General features: G+C 39.6%; 1 protein-coding gene across 1 annotated transcript in view; it reads right to left on the reverse strand.

The window, feature by feature from the left end:
* Nucleotides 1–2,886: 2,886 nt before the first annotated feature.
* The window catches only part of gucy1b2 (guanylate cyclase 1, soluble, beta 2), a gene marked incomplete at its 3' end in the record, with an annotated part of 67,045 nt that continues 49,825 nt past the window's right edge, over nucleotides 2,887–20,106 (reverse strand). Inside the window, exons 12-15 of the mRNA XM_083758348.1 lie at nucleotides 8,575–8,721; nucleotides 6,506–6,660; nucleotides 5,444–5,622; nucleotides 2,887–3,110 (exon numbers count right to left, since the gene is read on the reverse strand). Of these exons, the coding sequence (XP_083614474.1) occupies nucleotides 2,887–3,110; nucleotides 5,444–5,622; nucleotides 6,506–6,660; nucleotides 8,575–8,721 (705 nt within the window). The remainder of the gene's footprint in view (nucleotides 3,111–5,443; nucleotides 5,623–6,505; nucleotides 6,661–8,574; nucleotides 8,722–20,106) is intronic.

Raw genomic sequence — 20,106 nt, forward strand, 5'->3', positions numbered from 1 at the left:
GCATTCAAATGCCAGAACTATTGAAACAGTATTCCTTCATCATACACTGAAAAGTATAATCTGTTGACTTTTTCTTTGTCAAATTATAATTGGGATGGGAAATACACACACATCTCAAGGTGATATCCTTTCAATAAAGGTTCTTATTTGAATACCTATTTACTACTTAGACAATTGTGCCGCTAGCTATGAAGATGTCTGTCCAGTGACGATGCACACAATGGTCGCTCAGTAGACTAATTGCTAGGAAACATGCAGTTAAACAGACACAGCTTGGGGGGGGGGGGGGGGGGGGGGGTATAGTGTTGTATATTGTACATTATCGTCTTATGGGAGGAAACTGTCCAAAACTGTTACTTTTCAGGATTCATATTTGAAAAGTGGCTAGCTACAAACAAGCTTGGAGCTTGTAGATCTGCTCCTTTTGATGCTTTTGTGTGTGACACTGTATGTAGGGATGCTTCGATCAGGTTTTTTTGGGACCGATCACCGATTTGTTTTTCTCATGATCGGCTGATACCGAGAGGTCCGATACATATACCGGTCTTGTGCCTCAGGGGCAAATATATATATATATATATTAATGCTGGGCCGTTATCGGCGTTAACGTGCTGCGTTAACGCGAGAATATTATCGCGCGTCAAAAAAATTATCGCCATTAATCTATTCTCAAAGTTGGGTCTGGGAGCTGGGTCTGCATTGACTGCATAAAGCGAGCAAACTAGGAATTTCGCTTTGATAGTTTTACCTGGCGGAATTACTCTGTGGGAGGGAGAAGTCCTAACCTAACAGGGACAAGGTGAAATAAATTACTCTGAGAGCGGGGTCCTAACCTAACCGGACACGGGTGAAATTAATGAACAGTGCGGCGCGTGCCACATCAAACGTCAGCATGCAGGACTCTGTGAACCCGGGTTTGCTTCAGGGGAAATTTCTTTACAAGAACCTTCCCAATGGAAACCTCGGTGCAATCCGCAGTAAATAAAGGAAATGAAGCAAACAATGTGGCGGGTGAGGAGCTGAACACAGTTGGAGACGGAGAAAGCATATTTTACGCAGCGCAAAGATGTCCCGTTACCGTGGATAGACGTGGTTGAATGAGGAGACTGAAGCCCTGGTCGCGAGGTGTACATTAATCAATTGCTTAAGAAAGAAGAACACTGCAGTGCAGTGTAATAGTATTATAGCCTACAGAATATTCTGTCTGTCTGTGCGTGCCGTAAACATGGAGTGCTGTCACTGTGTGGGGACTAGTGGGGACTGGAACTTTCATCTCAATAAACTGTAAACATTTTGCGCTGCTGTCTGTTATCAGTGCGCTCAGCGCTGTGCCTCCATGCCAAAAAGAACAGTGTGGCACTGTGGCTGCGTGCGTATAGTGAGAGAGAGAGGGGGGGGGGGGGGGTCCAGTCCCAGACGGCACGACACATGTATGCACGTTATGAGTATAATTTTATCACAATACATTTCACTGTGTTGTAGGCTAGGTTTATGAATGGAACACATTGATAAAGGTCCCCCTGCTGCGTTTCCAATTGCTACGGATGACGGTGTGAAGGCAAACCGCAGCAAATTAAATATGTAAGAATCCCCAAATCTCCGCCCATACACATGAGTCTACCGAAGTATTAGTTGAGAATGTGACCTAATATGGCTCCGGGGAAAAGTGTTCGTCAAACTACTGACTGTAAACAGTTCTTCATCACCTCTAGGTTTACAGTTTAATTAATGTCATATCCCAGAAAAGGGGGTTGTTCTTGCACCCACTGTTTCAAATTGCCTGTATGGTAACGTGTTTATGGTTATTCGTGTTTAACTGAATAAACAATGTATAACACACGTACATCGTATTGAACATTATTATTATATTTTCATTACCAATTATAATAGGGCTCCTGGTCTAATGGGCCACGTGGCCCGTTCAAGGATTTACTTCTGGTCATTATTTAGGTAGCGCACACATATTTTCAATGCCTTCGGCAGAGTTCAAATGAGCCATTTTAATCTAGATTAATCTAGATTAACTCCAGAATTGCAGTGAGATTAATCTAGATTAAAAAAATTAATCTATGCCCACCACTAATATATATATATATATATATGTCAAAACCCACGTCAAAACTGTTCCTGTGTGGGGGGAGGGAGGGGAGAATGTTTAGGCCTGTCACTAACCCTTGGACTGCCAATCCCAATTTTTTTGTTTGGGTAACAAATTGGCATATTTTTAATTCATCGTTTTAACATACAAGAAAGATCTGGTGGTTTGAAGAGATGTTTTGTTTTTTGTTTTTTCATTCCTAGTGTATTCTCTCGAATTGCCACCAGATGGCGCTGATTTTGGCCAAAATAGACGGATCTTCCTAAGTCACTTCCGGTTCAAAATAATATTATTTTTTGCTCTTTTGACCCCCGATAACTGATATTGATTGTCATTCCGTTTTTTCCGTGAACGGGAGGTTTAGATTTTTAGATTAATTCAGTTTTTTCCGTTAATTGTAGGCCAGGGGTTAAATGGTGTAAAAGATCGGTTTCCCCATATAGGGTAATTTGCCCGGTCACAGATGGGGTAAATTGCCCGGTCACAGATGGGGTAAATTGCCCGGTCACAGATGGGGTAAATTGCCCGGTCACAGATGGGGTAAATTGCCCGGTCACAGATAGGGTAAATTGCCCGGTCACAGATAGGGTAAATTGCCGATCGTTGGCCGATTATCGGAGCATCTCAGTATGATCACTAATTTCCGAAAAAGAAAATTTTGAATGTGGAGATATTGAGGTTTCTGCCAGCAACAGCAACGACATTGCATGTGCATCATTTCTGAATTTCCCTTTGCGGGATCGTCGATGCAGGTCCTATCCGTATCGAACCGAACCTGCAGTGCTAGTTTAGAGTAAGTGGCATAACGTGGTGTTGTGTCTGTGCGTGTGGCCGCTGAGCACCGGGCAGGGCTCAGTGACGTCCCAGGCGTAGGGGGTGACCGCCCTGGACGGACAGAAGGACACAGGGGGCGTGGTTTCAGCGGGGGACGAGCGGGCGGACGGGGTCCTCCTGTCTCCCTGTCCGTCCGTGCCGTCGGTCTCCTCCGCGTGCCGTCTCTCCTGCTGTGACTCTGTAGGGGAACGGAACCCAATCGTTTTTTTTTAGCTTGAACTTAGCCCATTTTGACCTGAGTTTTCTGAAAAAGCTATGTTTCTATATGGCAGTCGTTCTTCGATTTTTCAAAGATAGCAGACCTACAAGCTCGTAGCGCGCTATGAGCTTTGTAGATCTGCTATTTTTTTCAATAGCTAAAGCATGACATGATGCTAACACCAAAAGGGGTTCCCTCCCAAAATGGGTTAACTTTTCTCCTTCTCAAGGACTCCCAAATGTACCCATTAAAACCTGGAACGTATCTAGAACGTAGCTTTTAACCAGCTGTTGAAAAATAGCAGATCTACAAGCTAAATAAATAAATCTGTTATTTTAGAAAAGTCATGAAAATCTCTGCAAATCTTTGAATATATATATATATATATATTATTTGCTTCTGGGGGGGTCCCCTCGAACAATATATTTTCATATGGGGGGGTCTACAGGCAAAACAATGATAATCTGAGGATCCTTGACATGACAAAGTTTGAGCATGACTGATACGTTTTTCAGTCAGGATTTAGAAGACATTTAGTAGAATCTGGTCTCAGGTCTTCATGGCTTAAGCTTCAGCGCCAGCATCAGAATCGGCTTTATGTCAGCAGCATTCACCTTTCCATGTACAGTAGCTAAGCTTCAGCACCATGGACAGCACTCACCTATCAACATCGGGTGCAATAGTGGAAGGAGCTTTGGGAGAGAAGGGATATTTTGCGCTAATTTGTCTAAAAGCGCCAAATTTTGCACAGATGTAGCCTAGGGCATGCTCTAATAATTTAGCTATAGGGTGCCCGAGTCGGCGCCCTTAGGGGTCGCCACTATACCCAACACTGCAGCAACTATACAATTCCTTATGGCCACCATTCACATCCTATATAAGGCAAACAATTCTACATTTCATTCTGCTTTATGTAGCATGTGACGTGTCAAGCTAGCGGGTTTTCATGATTTTGAATCCATTGCAAGCATTAGTTTTGCAAGAAAAACACTCCTTGGTAGTGTTCTTCGTGCAAAACGAATTAATTGAAAAATAGCAGATCTACGAGCTTGTAGGTCTGCTATTTTTGAAAAATCGAAGAACCACTGACAGAAACATAGCTTTTTCAGAAAACTGTCAGGTTTTTTAATCTGATCTCAGGTCAGAACTGGTTAAAGCAGAATGAAATGTAGACATTTTTGCCTTTTATATAGGATGAATGGTGGCCATATCGCTGTGGCGACAGGCTCGGGCGCCCCTAGCTAAACCAATAGAGCATGCCCTGGGCTACATTAATATATTTAATATTTATTAATGGATTGAGATGACTTGACTGGACTGGACTATGATGACCCTCAGTGTTTTTTTCGTTGTCTTTGCGTCCTCTCTTGATACTGTTATATGTTGTGCTGCACTAAACAGAATTTCGTTGTATGTCTCATACAGTGACAATAAAGATCTTATCTTATCTTATTAGCGTGAAATATCCCTATACTCCTCAACCACAAGAAGCACACAGTGGAGTGAGCAAAACGCCAGCCAAAGCAGCACTTCAGACGTTCCCTTGATATCTTCCATATCAAGGGAACGTCACTTCAGACGTTCCCTTGATATCTTCCGGGACCTTGAGCAGCTGGTGGGCAGTGCCCACCTCATTTCTAGGAAAGCCCTGCTGTGATTGGCCAGTAGTCGCTGTGATTGACAGTTCTCGTTTTTTTGCAACTATGCCTAAACCTATCGCCCTAACCTCAGTCAATACTGAAGTCCTTACCCCAGAAACCTAACCTCAACTATGCCTGCACCGGAGCCAATCAGGCGCATGTTAAAGCGGGTCTGACTGTTGGTGGGATTCATAAGCACGCGTCTATGCTGTACCCTAAATTGCACCCTATATATTTAGGCCAGTCTGTCATGTTATACCCTAGACACAGGGGTCTGCAACATGAAGTGTTTTTATTTTCTTGATAGTCAGTGTGCCAACTCAATTAAGGTTGATTATGAGACCACATCATGATATATTTCCAACTTTTTACTTTTTACATATCCATATACATAACCTTATTTATTTATTTCTGGGCATTGTAATGATCATTAGATTCAGAGCGATAACCCACTCCAAGACTCGCTCCCCAGTCAGAAAATAGAGTTTGAATGAATGTTTATGTCCAGGGGACATAACTTGACTAAATGCTTGACAATATTTTATTTCAAAATAAAAATCCCCTGTGCTAATGGTGACACGCATGCGTAAGGTTTGCCTACCTCTACCCTAGAGTGCATATAGTGATCATAATCACGCACGCACGAGCGTGTGTACACACACACACACACACCTTTCTCATTGCTCTGCAGTACTTCCTGGTAGAGACTCGCTCCTCCGTCATCTTTTCCCATGATGCTCTCCTCCGACGCCAGCGAGTTCCCCATCAGGAAGTAGGTGGTCATGTGACCTTTGCCCTTCACCTCGATCTCCCCGCGCTCCTGCAGGTCAAAGCATGTGTCCTTCAGCACACTGGAGAGAGAGAAAGAGAGACCTTCAGCACACTGGAGAGAGAGGGGGAGGTCCCTAATGGCTGAGTTCATGAGGGTATGATCCACATGGCATAAACATTACATTGATATTGTTCCTGGTCTACTATATACAGTAAGTCAGTGGTTCCCCAACTTTTCAGGTCGAGACTCGAGACCCGAAATGGTTTTAGTTTGGAGACCCAAACTAGTGAGAATAGCAGGTCTACAAGGTTGGCTATTTTCTTCTTTTTCAAGGTTGGCTTTTTATGAATTAGTAGAATTACTTTTTCCATTACATTTTACATATATTTATTTTTATATGTCTATTTTATTTCAAAGTGAAACATCCCTTAACCCATTCTGACCGGGCACCCATTTTGGTGTTGGCATCATGTTATGCTTTAGCTATTGAAAAATAGCAGATCTACAAGCTCATATCGCGCCACCGAGTGGCGCGATACGAGCTTGTAGGTCTGCTATTTTTTTTTTTATCGAAGAACGACTGACATTTTTAGAATCTGATCTCAGGTCAGAATGGGTTAATCAGACCAGTGTGTGTCCAGTGGAAACCTCGTATGAATCTGATCTCAGATCTGATCTCAGAATGGGTTAAAGTACAATTTTGAGTATATTTATTTCTTACTTTCTTCAGTATTTACAATTTTCAATCATTTTACTTCTAGCCCACAACATCTCTGAGGAAAGTATTGTACTTTTACAATTATATGCACTTGTAACGTCTACCGTACATTGGTATTGATACTACACTGGAATAAAACACTTGAGTACTTCTTCCATCACTGCACGCACACACACACACACACACACACACACACACACACACACACACACACACACACGCACACAGGCACGCACACAGACACCTGTAAGTGTCTGGGCTGATGTGAATGTGGTCTGGCACTCCATGGCTCTCCATTCTGGAGGCGGTGTTGACCGTGTCGCCAAACAGGCAGTACCGAGGCATCTTGTCCCCCACCACACCTGCCAGCACCGGGCCTGTGTGCAGCCCCACGCGGATCTGGAACACACACACACACACACACACACACACATACATAAATGATTATTATTATTATTTTTTTTAAACATATGTTTATTGATTTTCTTTATCCCATTCTGACCTGAGATCAGATTCATACGAGGTTTTCCGCCGGACACACACTGGTCTTGATTAACCCATTCTGACCTGAGATCAGATTCTAGAAATGTCAGTCGCTCTTCGATTTTTCAAAAATAGCAGACCTACAAGCTCGTATCGCGCCACTCGGTGGCGCGATATGAGCTTGTAGATCTGCTATTTTTTCAATAGATAAAGCATAACATGATGCCAACACCAAAATGGGTGCCCGATCAGAATGGGTTAAAGTACAAAGAAGTATTTTCAAAACAATTTACATATATTTCCCCCACCCCACATCCCCATGGCAGCACAAATACAAACAAAATCTTATCACAAAATGATTTGACAATAAATACAGAACAAAAATAATGACAAAACTAAAAATAAAACGAAAATAAAACACATTACATACAGTTAAACAAAACACATTACATACAGTTAAACAAACAAATGCACAGTTCCCTACCCCCACCCCACAGCTGACTACTCCAGTTAACCACTATACATCCAAAGCCTCTTCAATATCACCTCGCTTAATGAAGTCCAAGAACTTCTCCCATATCTTATAGAATACTGCAGGTTTCTTCCTAATTACATACAGTATGTTAGTTTCTCATGTGCCAAACTGGTTGTTAAGTTCCTCAGCCAAAAGCCGATCGTAGGGGCATTGACATTCTTCCAACATAGCGCAATTGAGCGTCTGGCCTGTAACAGGCAAAGGTTGGTCATTATTTTTTCATTACTATTTAGTGTACAATTTAATGGATAAATACTGAGTATACATAATTTAGGACAAAGAGGAACTGGACCTGATGTAATCTGAGAGACATAATGGACCACAGACCTCGAGAATGTTTTAATCTCCTCACATTCCCATAAGCAGTGGAACAGTGTACCTTTATGTTCCCCACATTTATAACATAAATCAGGAATGTTTGGATCAAATTTATTTACTTTCTCCGGAGTTATGTAAGTTCTCATTATCCAATTATACTGAATTAGTCTTAATCTAGTATTGATAGTTTGTGTTTGTGCCTTGGAACATATTAAACCCCAATCAATTTCTGAGATTTCCACTTGAAGGTCCTGTGTCCATTTTTGTCTTATTTTCTCCGAGTCATCTTTATGAAACCCTTCTAGTATACCATACATTTGTGAGACCAACCCCTTTCCTAAACAATCCTGTTTGGAAAACCTCTCAAGCACTGTTAAAGGAGGTTGTTTTGTATTTTTGACACATGTAATAATAAAGTTTCTGATTTGCAAGTATTTAAAGAAGTGGTTTTGCGGTACCTCATATCTCCTCCTCAGCCCCTCAAAAGACATTAGATTGCCATTCTCGTATAGATCCACCACTTTCTTTAAGCCTTTATTGAACCATAATTTAAATCCCAGATCCCTTCTAGCTGGAATAGAATGTTCATTTCCCCAAATCGGTGCAAAGCAGGACAGCTCTGGGGTGTTTACATAAATGATTATTAGTATTATTACCATAGTGGCCCTTATCCAGTGTAATTAATACATAAATAAATAACTTGATTTATTGGTGACAATTGGCAATTCATGACATGCGGTGTGCTGATGGGTGACTGGATAGTCTGGATAGTGTGTGTAAATAAATAAGGCCCTTGGTCCCTGGATCAATTGTGGTTAGTCCAACAATGTATTTTAAGTAATCTCTTATACTGGAGCTCTTCTCGATTAGATAACATTTTAGTATTTTAATTTTAAATTTGTTTGTATATTTCTGTCAGTGAAAAAAGGTAGTCGACGGAAAAAAGAATCATGGTGATAGGTGCGGTGACCTCTCACCTGTATGGGTTGCTTGGTGACAGGGTTGGTGACCTCTCTGGAAGCGATCCTCATACCCAGGGCAAAGTTGGCCACTCTTTGGGCGTGGCTTGCGGTGGGCACTGGGACCCCGCCCACCACCATGTACGCATCACCTATTGTCTCCACCTGAAACACAAACATTATGCAGTGGTGGAAAAAAGTACTCGCATGTTTTACTTGAGTAAATGTATCAATGCTGCATATATAGAGCACCGGAATCGGTAGAGGGCGCAAATCCAGGGGTTCATGTACTTTGTATGTGCATTGTAATCCCCATAGGGGGATTTTAGATCACCTCATAATATAAGTACTGTGTTTGAAAAATAAACATGTCATGCAGGCCGCTTCACTCTTATGGATATGAAGAATCAACTGACGCTATTGTTACTGCTGCTGAATTAGTTACATTTTCGCTAGAAACAGACTGAGTGACTGGCGGTCGCAAAACGATACAGAGACACCTCCCTGACAATAATGTCGAGGCAGCTTGTTTATTTTTGGACCACAACGCTTATATGAAACTATTTTAAGATGAGCCCATGTTATTCTCTATAGAGAAATTACTTCTGTGAACCAGGGTAATCGAGGGGATGAGCGAGTGACATCAGGACTTCGGACTTCTATAGAAATACTCTGTTACAAGTAAAGCTCCTGAACCCTATTTTCAAATGGCCAAAATGTGTTTAAGCTTTAGGGCATGTGGTACAGCTACATACAAGCGACAATACTAAGACACATCAGCTGACTGATGATGTAGTGATCATCAGACTTGCAGCTGTGTTCAAATGCCTCCTATAGTTCAATGCTAGAGTGTGTCATCTTTACCAGCTCAAAGCTAACAGAAGAACACTTCAACACTAAGAGACATCTGCTAAGAGTGACTGAATGATAGTGTAGTAGGTTAAGGATCAGACTCTCAGCACAGAGATTCCATGTTCAAATCAGCATTTGTGAGGGACGCTAGCTCCTCCAATGCCAAGCTTTCCGGGTTTGTGTAAACATTGAAGACAAAAGTGAGGATACAAATTGTGATTGGCCAGCGTGATTGGGTGGGAGATGTGCCATAGGTTGAGCATCGCATAACGATTGTGCCACCGGGGACACCCCTGTATGTGGCTGGTAGGGAGATGTTAGGCATTGATTCCGCAATACACAAAAGATACAATACTTGGACATCTTAAAGCTATGCCTGTGGCTGTGATAAGAGCGTCCCTCACGTCACACAGATGTGATTTATTTTAAATGTAAATTTACTAATTAAAGGCTAACATACAAAAGAACACTTCAACAGTACTAAACCACAACAGTAACAAACCAAGTGTGGTGGTGTGGTGATATCTAATCTTGGCAAAGACTTTCCATGTTCAAATCCCAGTAAGTCCTGGAGTATTCTTTTTTTTTTTCAATAATATTTGTATTGATTTTTACATTTTATGACAAAGACAAGACAGGAAAAACAAAACAAACAAACAGAAACAGACAGCTCAGCTCAGGCGCGTTGTGGAACAAAGGACACAATTATACACTTATACCAAAAATAAACAAAAAAGTGCAAAAACAATATACAAATATGGACACATTTGCAGTTTGGTGCTTGAAAGTTTAGATGGGTTAACAACTCCAGAGAAAATAAAATATATGCATTATACATACATACATACATACATACATACATAACAATAATATCCATAACTTTATCAATAAAGGTTAGTGACATCGCTTCTGTCCAGGAACCCTATGGTCAAGGTGGTAGCTAACTGAGGGCCAACAAATGTCCTGGAGTATTTTGACTTAACTTTACTGAAGGCTAACACAAAACAACACTCAATACTAAGACAATACTAAGAGACACAAGCTGTGGGGGACTGAGTGATAGTGTAGTGGTCTAATAATCAGACTCTCAGTCTCAGCACAGACTTTCAATGTTCAAATCCCTGTCCTCCTACAGTTGAATGTTGCTTTGGAGTGTTCATGGCTAAATTACAAAAGAACGCTTCAACAATACTAAAAGAGACCTCTGTATGTGGCTGAGAGGTTGTCATGAACTGACATTTCAAAGAAAAGGTCACAGTACGCTGAATTATAAACAGTAGAGTCATCTGCAGTGAGATCTACCTCATTTACCATCTCTCAGAGATGGTAAGTGAGGATGGTGTAGACTAGTAGAGGTCTATGATCAGTCTCCCAGCACAGAGCTTCCATGTTCAAAACCCAGTGTGCCTATGCTGGAGTGTTTCAACTTTATGAACTGAAGGCTAACATGGCTACAAAAGATCACTTCAAAAATAAAATTAGCTGACATGTTGTCTGTAACATAGGCTACTACAGTTCCTCTGACCTCACGGACACCAGATTAATAGTTTAACACCTGCTTCTTAACTGTGCCATATTAAGAAGCTGTGTTGTTTCAGAGCAACACACTAAACTAAACTACAATAGCCATTAGCCAAAGTGAGGCGGATCCACTCCCGACAGGGTGCATTATTAGTTACCATCATGTCAATGTGCTAGTGGTAGAGGTCAATGTATAAGTACAGCTGATTCATGTTTGTGTGCAGAAAGATCACCGTTTGGGACGGTGTGGGAAAATTTTATTGAGCAGACTTTGGTCAGAATGTATTGAGAGGATGCAGCATCTCATTTTAGAGGGGGTCCGGTACACAGATAAAACATTACATACAATACTACACAGTTCAGAAGGTACAACTACACTCAATATGCAGCTTGCTAGTAGCTGAACAGTTTAAACCCTATAGGCTATTATATTTATTATATTATTATTATTATATATATATATATAATTTTTTTCTGTTTTGGCCAAAGGTTCACATATTTCCATCAAATGTTCACATATGTTTGCCCAATGTTGCCTATTTCTGCTGTATATTGACGTTTTAAGGCTCAGAAACAGAAGATCTCCTTTTTGGAAAACAACCCAAGTTCACAAACTGGTACTAAACTCAACACTGACACCTGCTGGACACAACGGGACACAACATGTATTTGACCTAGACCTAGTGCAGCAGATGGTTCCCAAACAAAGCAATGTCATTGGGCATACAGGACAGGTGTCAATCAACTCTAGTCAACATATTGCAGGTTCTGACAGAGGGTGGGACTAAAAAAAAAGCAGGAAGGTAGACAGTGAGAGAAACAGAGAGGTTTATAAATTAAATAATCTGGTAAATGTCACCAAATTAAATAAGAGCCAGGGATTAATATCAGTGTGTATATCAGCATGTTTGTGTATTTTAAGATGGGTTTTCACTCAGTGTTTCTACCATAATCAGCTGATATTAATAACAACAAGATTGACTTTCGTGGCTCAGTGGTCCAGGCACCTTGGCTGGCAATCCAGCCTGGCAGTGTGCCGCGGGCTCGACTCCCGATCCTGACAGCCTTCACTGCATGTCACCCCCCCTCCCTCTCTCTCTCTCTCTCTCTCATTAGTGCAGCACTATCTCTCTCTGTTACTGGCACAACAGCGCCCCTACTGGTACTAATAGTCATACTGGTCTGGTGCTCATAGTCACATAGGTGGGTTAACACAGGCGAACACATAGGTGGGTGGGTGAACACGGACATTGCTGTTCCTTGGAATGGTTGCACCACTCAAAAAGATGGACTGTGGCTGGTCAACTAACACACTAGCCTGGAGGAGAAGATCATGTGAGAGACACCTCAACAAGTTTCTGAGTGAGTATGGAACTATATGGATGCTGTCTGAGAAGTGTAATGACATTTAGTTAAAGTATAGAACCTTTATAGCCCTAGAATGCATACCTTTTATATCCCTATATTTCATTGACACAGGAGGGATGGGATTGAGTGATTTATTGTGACCGAAGGTTCCATAGTTCCATAATTCCATAGTTACACAGGTAACTATGGAATTGTGCATTTCCCGTCAGTGTGTTCGGGGTGAGAGAGCACGTGACATTTCGTGACATCATCAGGGTTGGAAGATGGGGCTTAAATTTTAATTAAAATAAATATTTAAAATGCTTTTTACCCGTTTTCTTATTCAACTCTGTGCCTCTGACGGGCCAGTGTCTTAACCAGTGCTGCAGTGCACCACCATGACTCATGCAGACTTGATGCTATTGCACACTCTACAGTGAAAGATTGGATAAAGATACAAAGAGGAAAATGCCCATGCTGGACTTGAACCCAGAACCTTCTGTTTGCAAGGTCTGAATTTTAACCATTGCACCACCATAGCTCATGCAGAATTGATGCTATTGCATGTTCTGCAGTGATAGATTGGATGAAGATGCAAAGAGAAAAATGCTCATGTTGGGTTTGAACCTCAGTGTCTTGCTCAAGGACACTTCGACACCAACTCTGGGGAAGAACTGGGTTTGAACTGGCAACCTTGCGGTTGCCATCCAGCCACTCTACCCCTGAGCCACTGCTGCCCAGTTATTTATGCTGTAGGCCTACAATAGGCCTTGAATTGTATTACTGTGGTTGGTTTAGGTTCAAATAAAGTCCAAAATCACAGCCGATCACATGACAACTCCAGAAAGAACAGGATGTAATTAGGTTGATTGAGAACATGCAGGCTCAGAAATGTTTGTTTCAAGCACAGAAGCATTTTAGTGACATTATGAAGGTCACCAAACACTGCTCATTGAAATATTAAATGCGAGTACAGAATAAAGTAGTTCCAAGCTAAATCTCATTTGTTGTCATAATGAACCCTAATGATTAGAGGTTGTATGATATAAGTTTGCTTTGAAAAGCATTTGGGTTTTTTTGGTTAGGCATTTGGATTGTTTTGGTTGATGATTTTAGTTTTCTGCATATTTCTTTTGTTTTGTTATTTGACATGTTTAGTTTGATTTGTTGTTTCAGTTTTTATATTAACCTACAACGTTCGGTTTATAAATCCTTGTCTTTATGTTTATGCCACAAAGGCTTATGAGATGCATGGTGCAGAGTTCTCCATGCTCCCAATTACCCAGGTGTAAGTAGTCACTGATTAGCCCCTCCCCTATAAAGCCTACTGGCCATGCTAGCTTTCCTGTTTGGTCTTTCTTTGTTTGCACTGACTGAGCAAAGTAGGAAACTGCTTGTAATTGCTTTAGCACTTTTTGAGTTTAGGCCATTGATTTTTTTTAATGTATGTTTCGCAGGCATCCCTTCTCTACACATCAGTGTTGATGACCAAATGTGCAGAAATGTTGTCTTTGTGATCTGTACCTTCATATTGTGGTTCTAACAGAGTTCTACTTGTAGGCTTGTCTACTCTCGCCATTGTGGTTCTAACAGAGTTCTACTTATAGGCTTGTCTACTCTTGCCATTGTGAAACACATCAACAGTGTGGTTACCTTAGCACTTTTAATGGATTCCCAAGATGGAATACCATCAAGTTGAATTTACTGAGCTGTTCTTACTCTGCCATGGTCACATGTATACAATTTCCATAGTCCTGTTCTTACCCCAAATTGTTGTTTGTTTTTGTATTTAATTGTTTGGTGTTTGTTGCAATAAATACATGAAATGGAATTTGTTGGATTCAATTTAAAAAAGGTATCCTTGAGTCACTAGCTCAAAACAGAATGCAGTTCACAAGTATGGAGCTCAGCCTATAATTGATTTGATTGACATGCTGCATGCCATGAGTGTATAAAGTGGTATTTCTTTTTAAATTAAATAAGCTATTCTAAGATGAGCTGTGGTCATAACAGCACTGTTTGAGTTGAAAACTTTAAAGACGTTTAACAGTCTAAAGTGAGAACAGCAAATGTTCTTTAACAAAAATGTGTAAGTGTAAAAAATATATATACTAATCACAAACACTTTAGGTTTTGATAAACAGGCTATAGTGCATTTGTTCTCACTTTAAAGTAGTTTATTTTTTATTTTTTATTCAGCTTATCAAAGAAGTTTGAGAAACTAGTTGAAAACTTTATATCCAACTTAATTGTTTAAATAAAGTCTGGAGTGAGAACAGCAAAAGTAATGTATTAAACAAAACAATTATATTTCTGGTTGATTAAAAGTGCAAAAGTTTTGGTCATCTAAAACTAAGACTAAGAGTAAGAGATGACAATAACTGGTATGCAATGTAATTACATTATGGCAAACTAAACATCTTGTTTGCTCAATGAAAGAGTAAATGTGGGAAACAGAGTAAAAATGTTCCCACAGATGGTTTTAAACAATAACCTAAATCTCAGTTGAGTCGTCATGAACCCTGATCATCACCTTTAGATTTAATCATTCTGGCAAGGGGTAGAGGTGTCTGAAAAGGATTTTCATCCCTTGACCTGTCACCTCTGCCTTCAACCTTAAATACAACCTCCAAATTCTTATTAGTGTGAAATGCCTAGTGGCGCAAGAGGAAAGCATAGGTCTCCCAAGCTGAAGGTGGTGGGTTTGAATCTTGCTCAGAGCAAACCTTCATTTTCTGGCTTTTTAAGGCCAAAGTGCCGAGGCAGGCCGCCTCCCTCCTCACGCCCTCTTTTGGCTCCGGTGGGAGGGGGAGGATCTTTTTTGGGAACCCGCCTCTGGGGCGGGATTTTCTTTATGAGCCTGCCTCCTGGGGGCGGAGCTTAAGAAATGTATATATTAAGCAAAGTGATTTTTGTACTTTTCACATTAATTTGATTGAACCAGTTTATTTTTAGTTTTTATTGAGATATTTGAGTTTTTTTATGACACTTTATTTCAGCTGTTTTGTTTCAGTTTACTTTTTTTTTTGGTTTTTGTTTTTGTTTGACCTTTTGGTTGAGTATTGGTTTTCTTTGAGGTTTGAACCTATGACGTTTGGTTTATGAAGCCTAGTTTTTATCTATTGAGCCACACTGGCATGTAAGGTATAATTGGGAACTTATATTTAACCAGCCTTTCAGAATTTAGATGGACAGTGAAAATGTCCTTCAGGGGACTTGAACCCAGAATGTTCTGTTTATAAACCCCAGGCTAATCACCTGCGCCACACTGGCATGTAAGGTACAATCGGGAACTTATATTTAACCAGCCTGTCAGAATAAAGAATGGACAGTGAAAATGTCCTGTGGCAGGTTCGAACTCGCAACCTTTGGTGTACAAACACTGGATTTTACTCATGAGCCACACAGGCATAAGTGATGCAGTTGAGAATGTCTGACTTAACCCACCTTTCAGAATATAGAGGTTCTTTAGGAGTTCCATTAGGAGGTTAAAAAACAATGCACACTTTAGGAGGTTCAAACACTGCACCTTTCAGAAGGACAGTGAAAATGGTATTCAAGAGGCTTGAACCTCTAATTGTTTGATTTGTTGTTTCAGTTTTTATATTGAATATTTTTTTAGTTTTTTGTTAGTTTTGTTTGAGTTTCTTTTAGTTTTGTTTGAGTATTAGTTTTGTTTGAGTTTCTTTTAGTTTTGTTTGAGTTTTTTGTTGATTATTAGTTTTGTTTGAGTTTCTTTTTGTTTTGTTTGAGTTTTTTGTTGATTATTAGTTTTGTTTGAGTTTCTTTTTGTTTTGTTTGAGTTTTTTGTTGATTATTAGTTTTGTTTGAGTATTGAACCAGGAACCTTTGGGTTGTAAACCTCAGATTTATCTTTTGAGCCATGCTGGGCTGTAAGGTACAATCTGGGACTTATATTTAACCCACCTTTTAGAATTTAGATGGACAGTGAAAATGTTCTGTCGCAGAAATGAACTCTGGATTTTACTCTTCAGCCACATATGCATGAGAAATGCAGTTGAGAACATTACATAAATTTTGAGTCAGTACGTTTTTGTTGAAAATTATTTTACTCATAAATTGGAGTTGTTTGACATCTTCAATGGTATTGTTTCTTTTAGTTTTAATATTGAGTCATGTTTGAGTTTTGAACCTATCACTTTTGGTTTATATACCTTTGTTTTTATACTTATGCCACAAAGGCATGGAAGATGCCTCTGATAACCATACACTTAACCTTTCCCCCAATTACCCAGGTGTAAGTAGTCACTGATTAGCCCCTCCCCTATAAAGCCTACTGGCCATGCTAGCTTTCCTGTTTGGTCTCTCTTTGTTTGCACTGACTGAGCAAAGTAGGAAACTGCTTGTAATTGCTTTAGCACTTTTTGAGTTTAGGCCATTGATTCTTTTTGGACTTGGTGGTCCTAATGTATGTTTCGCAGGCCTCCCTTCTCTACACATCAGTGTTGATGACCAAATGTGCAGAAATGTTGCCTTATCTGTACCTTCATATTGTGGTTCTAACAGAGTTCTACTTATAGACTTGTCTACTCTCGCCATTGTGGTTCTAACAGAGTTCTACTTATAGGCTTGTCTACTCTTGCCATTGTGGAACACATCAACAGTGTGGTCACCTTAGCACTTTTAATGGATTCCCAAGATGGAATACCATCAAGTTGCATTTACTGAGCTGTTCTTACTCTGCCATGGTCACATGTATACAATTTCCATAGTCCTGTTCTTACCCCAAATTGTTGTTTGTTTTTGTATTTAATTGTTTGGTGTTTGTTGAAATAAATACATGAAATGGAATTTGTTGGATTCAATTAAAAAAAGGTATCCTTGAGTCACTAGCTCAAAACAGAATGCAGTTCACAAGTATGGAGCTCAGCCTATAATTGATTTGATTGACATGCTGCATGCCATGAGTGTATAAAGTGGTATTTCTTTTTAAATTAAATAAGCTATTTTAAGATGAGCTGTGGTCATAACAGCACTGTTTGAGTTGAAAACTTTAAAGACGTTTAACAGTCTAAAGTGAGAACAGCAAATGTTCTTTAACAAAAATGTGTAAGTGTAAAAAAATATATATACTAATCACAAACACTTTAGGTTTTGATAAACAGGCTATAGTGCATTTGTTCTCACTTTAAAGTAGTTTATTTTTTATTTTTTATTCAGCTTATCAAAGAAGTGCTGTGGTCACAGCACTGTTTGAGAAACTAGTTGAAAACTTTATATCCAACTTAATTGTTTAAATAAAGTCTGGAGTGAGAACAGCAAAAGTAATGTATTAAACAAAACAATTATATTTCTGGTTGATTAAAAGTGCAAAAGTTTTGGTCATCTAAAACTAAGACTAAGAGTAAGAGATGACAATAACTGGTATGCAATGTAATTACATTATGGCAAACTAAACATCTTGTTTGCTCAATGAAAGAGTAAATGTGGGAAACAGAGTAAAAATGTTCCCACAGATGGTTTTAAACAATAACCTAAATCTCAGTTGAGTCGTCATGAACCCTGATCATCACCTTTAGATTTAATCATTCTGGCAAGGGGTAGAGGTGTCTGAAAAGGATTTTCATCCCTTGACCTGTCACCTCTGCCTTCAACCTTAAATACAACCTCCAAATTCTTATTAGTGTGAAATGCCTAGTGGCGCAAGAGGAAAGCATAGGTCTCCCAAGCTGAAGGTGGTGGGTTTGAATCTTGCTCAGAGCAAACCTTCATTTTCTGGCTTTTTAAGGCCAAAGTGCCGAGGCAGGCCGCCTCCCTCCTCACGCCCTCTTTTGGCTCCGGTGGGAGGGGGAGGATCTTTTTTGGGAACCCGCCTCTGGGGCGGGATTTTCTTTATGAGCCTGCCTCCTGGGGGCGGAGCTTAAGAAATGTATATATTAAGCAAAGTGATTTTTGTACTTTTCACATTAATTTGATTGAACCAGTTTATTTTTAGTTTTTATTGAGATATTTGAGTTTTTTTATGACACTTTATTTCAGCTGTTTTGTTTCAGTTTACTTTTTTTTTTGGTTTTTGTTTTTGTTTGACCTTTTGGTTGAGTATTGGTTTTCTTTGAGGTTTGAACCTATGACGTTTGGTTTATGAAGCCTAGTTTTTATCTATTGAGCCACACTGGCATGTAAGGTATAATTGGGAACTTATATTTAACCAGCCTTTCAGAATTTAGATGGACAGTGAAAATGTCCTTCAGGGGACTTGAACCCAGAATGTTCTGTTTATAAACCCCAGGCTAATCACCTGCGCCACACTGGCATGTAAGGTACAATCGGGAACTTATATTTAACCAGCCTGTCAGAATAAAGAATGGACAGTGAAAATGTCCTGTGGCAGGTTCGAACTCGCAACCTTTGGTGTACAAACACTGGATTTTACTCATGAGCCACACAGGCATAAGTGATGCAGTTGAGAATGTCTGACTTAACCCACCTTTCAGAATATAGAGGTTCTTTAGGAGTTCCATTAGGAGGTTAAAAAACAATGCACACTTTAGGAGGTTCAAACACTGCACCTTTCAGAAGGACAGTGAAAATGTTATTCAAGAGGCTTGAACCTCTAATTGTTTGATTTGTTGTTTCAGTTTTTATATTGAATATTTTTTGAGTTTTTTGTTAGTTTTGTTTGAGTTTCTTTTAGTTTTGTTTGAGTATTAGTTTTGTTTGAGTTTCTTTTAGTTTTGTTTGAGTTTTTTGTTGATTATTAGTTTTGTTTGAGTTTCTTTTTGTTTTGTTTGAGTTTTTTGTTGATTATTAGTTTTGTTTGAGTTTCTTTTTGTTTTGTTTGAGTTTTTTGTTGATTATTAGTTTTGTTTGAGTATTGAACCAGGAACCTTTGGGTTGTAAACCTCAGATTTATCTTTTGAGCCACGCTGGGCTGTAAGGTACAATCTGGGACTTATATTTAACCCACCTTTTAGAATTTAGATGGACAGTGAAAATGTTCTGTCGCAGAAATGAACTCTGGATTTTACTCTTCAGCCACATATGCATGAGAAATGCAGTTGAGAACATTACATAAATTTTGAGTCAGTACGTTTTTGTTGAAAATTATTTTACTCATAAATTGGAGTTGTTTGACATCTTCAATGGTATTGTTTCTTTTAGTTTTAATATTGAGTCATGTTTGAGTTTTGAACCTATCACTTTTGGTTTATATACCTTTGTTTTTATACTTATGCCACAAAGGCATGGAAGATGCCTCTGATAACCATACACTTAACCTTTCCCCCAATTACCCAGGTGTAAGTAGTCACTGATTAGCCCCTCCCCTATAAAGCCTACTGGCCATGCTAGCTTTCCTGTTTGGTCTCTCTTTGTTTGCACTGACTGAGCAAAGTAGGAAACTGCTTGTAATTGCTTTAGCACTTTTTGAGTTTAGGCCATTGATTCTTTTTGGACTTGGTGGTCCTAATGTATGTTTCGCAGGCCTCCCTTCTCTACACATCAGTGTTGATGACCAAATGTGCAGAAATGTTGCCTTATCTGTACCTTCATATTGTGGTTCTAACAGAGTTCTACTTATAGACTTGTCTACTCTCGCCATTGTGGTTCTAACAGAGTTCTACTTATAGGCTTGTCTACTCTTGCCATTGTGGAACACATCAACAGTGTGGTCACCTTAGCACTTTTAATGGATTCCCAAGATGGAATACCATCAAGTTGCATTTACTGAGCTGTTCTTACTCTGCCATGGTCACATGTATACAATTTCCATAGTCCTGTTCTTACCCCAAATTGTTGTTTGTTTTTGTATTTAATTGTTTGGTGTTTGTTGAAATAAATACATGAAATGGAATTTGTTGGATTCAATTA

Source organism: Protomyctophum parallelum (genome assembly GCF_964188405.1).
Source record: "Protomyctophum parallelum genome assembly, chromosome: 23".
In the NCBI taxonomy this organism is placed as follows: domain Eukaryota; kingdom Metazoa; phylum Chordata; class Actinopteri; order Myctophiformes; family Myctophidae; genus Protomyctophum; species Protomyctophum parallelum.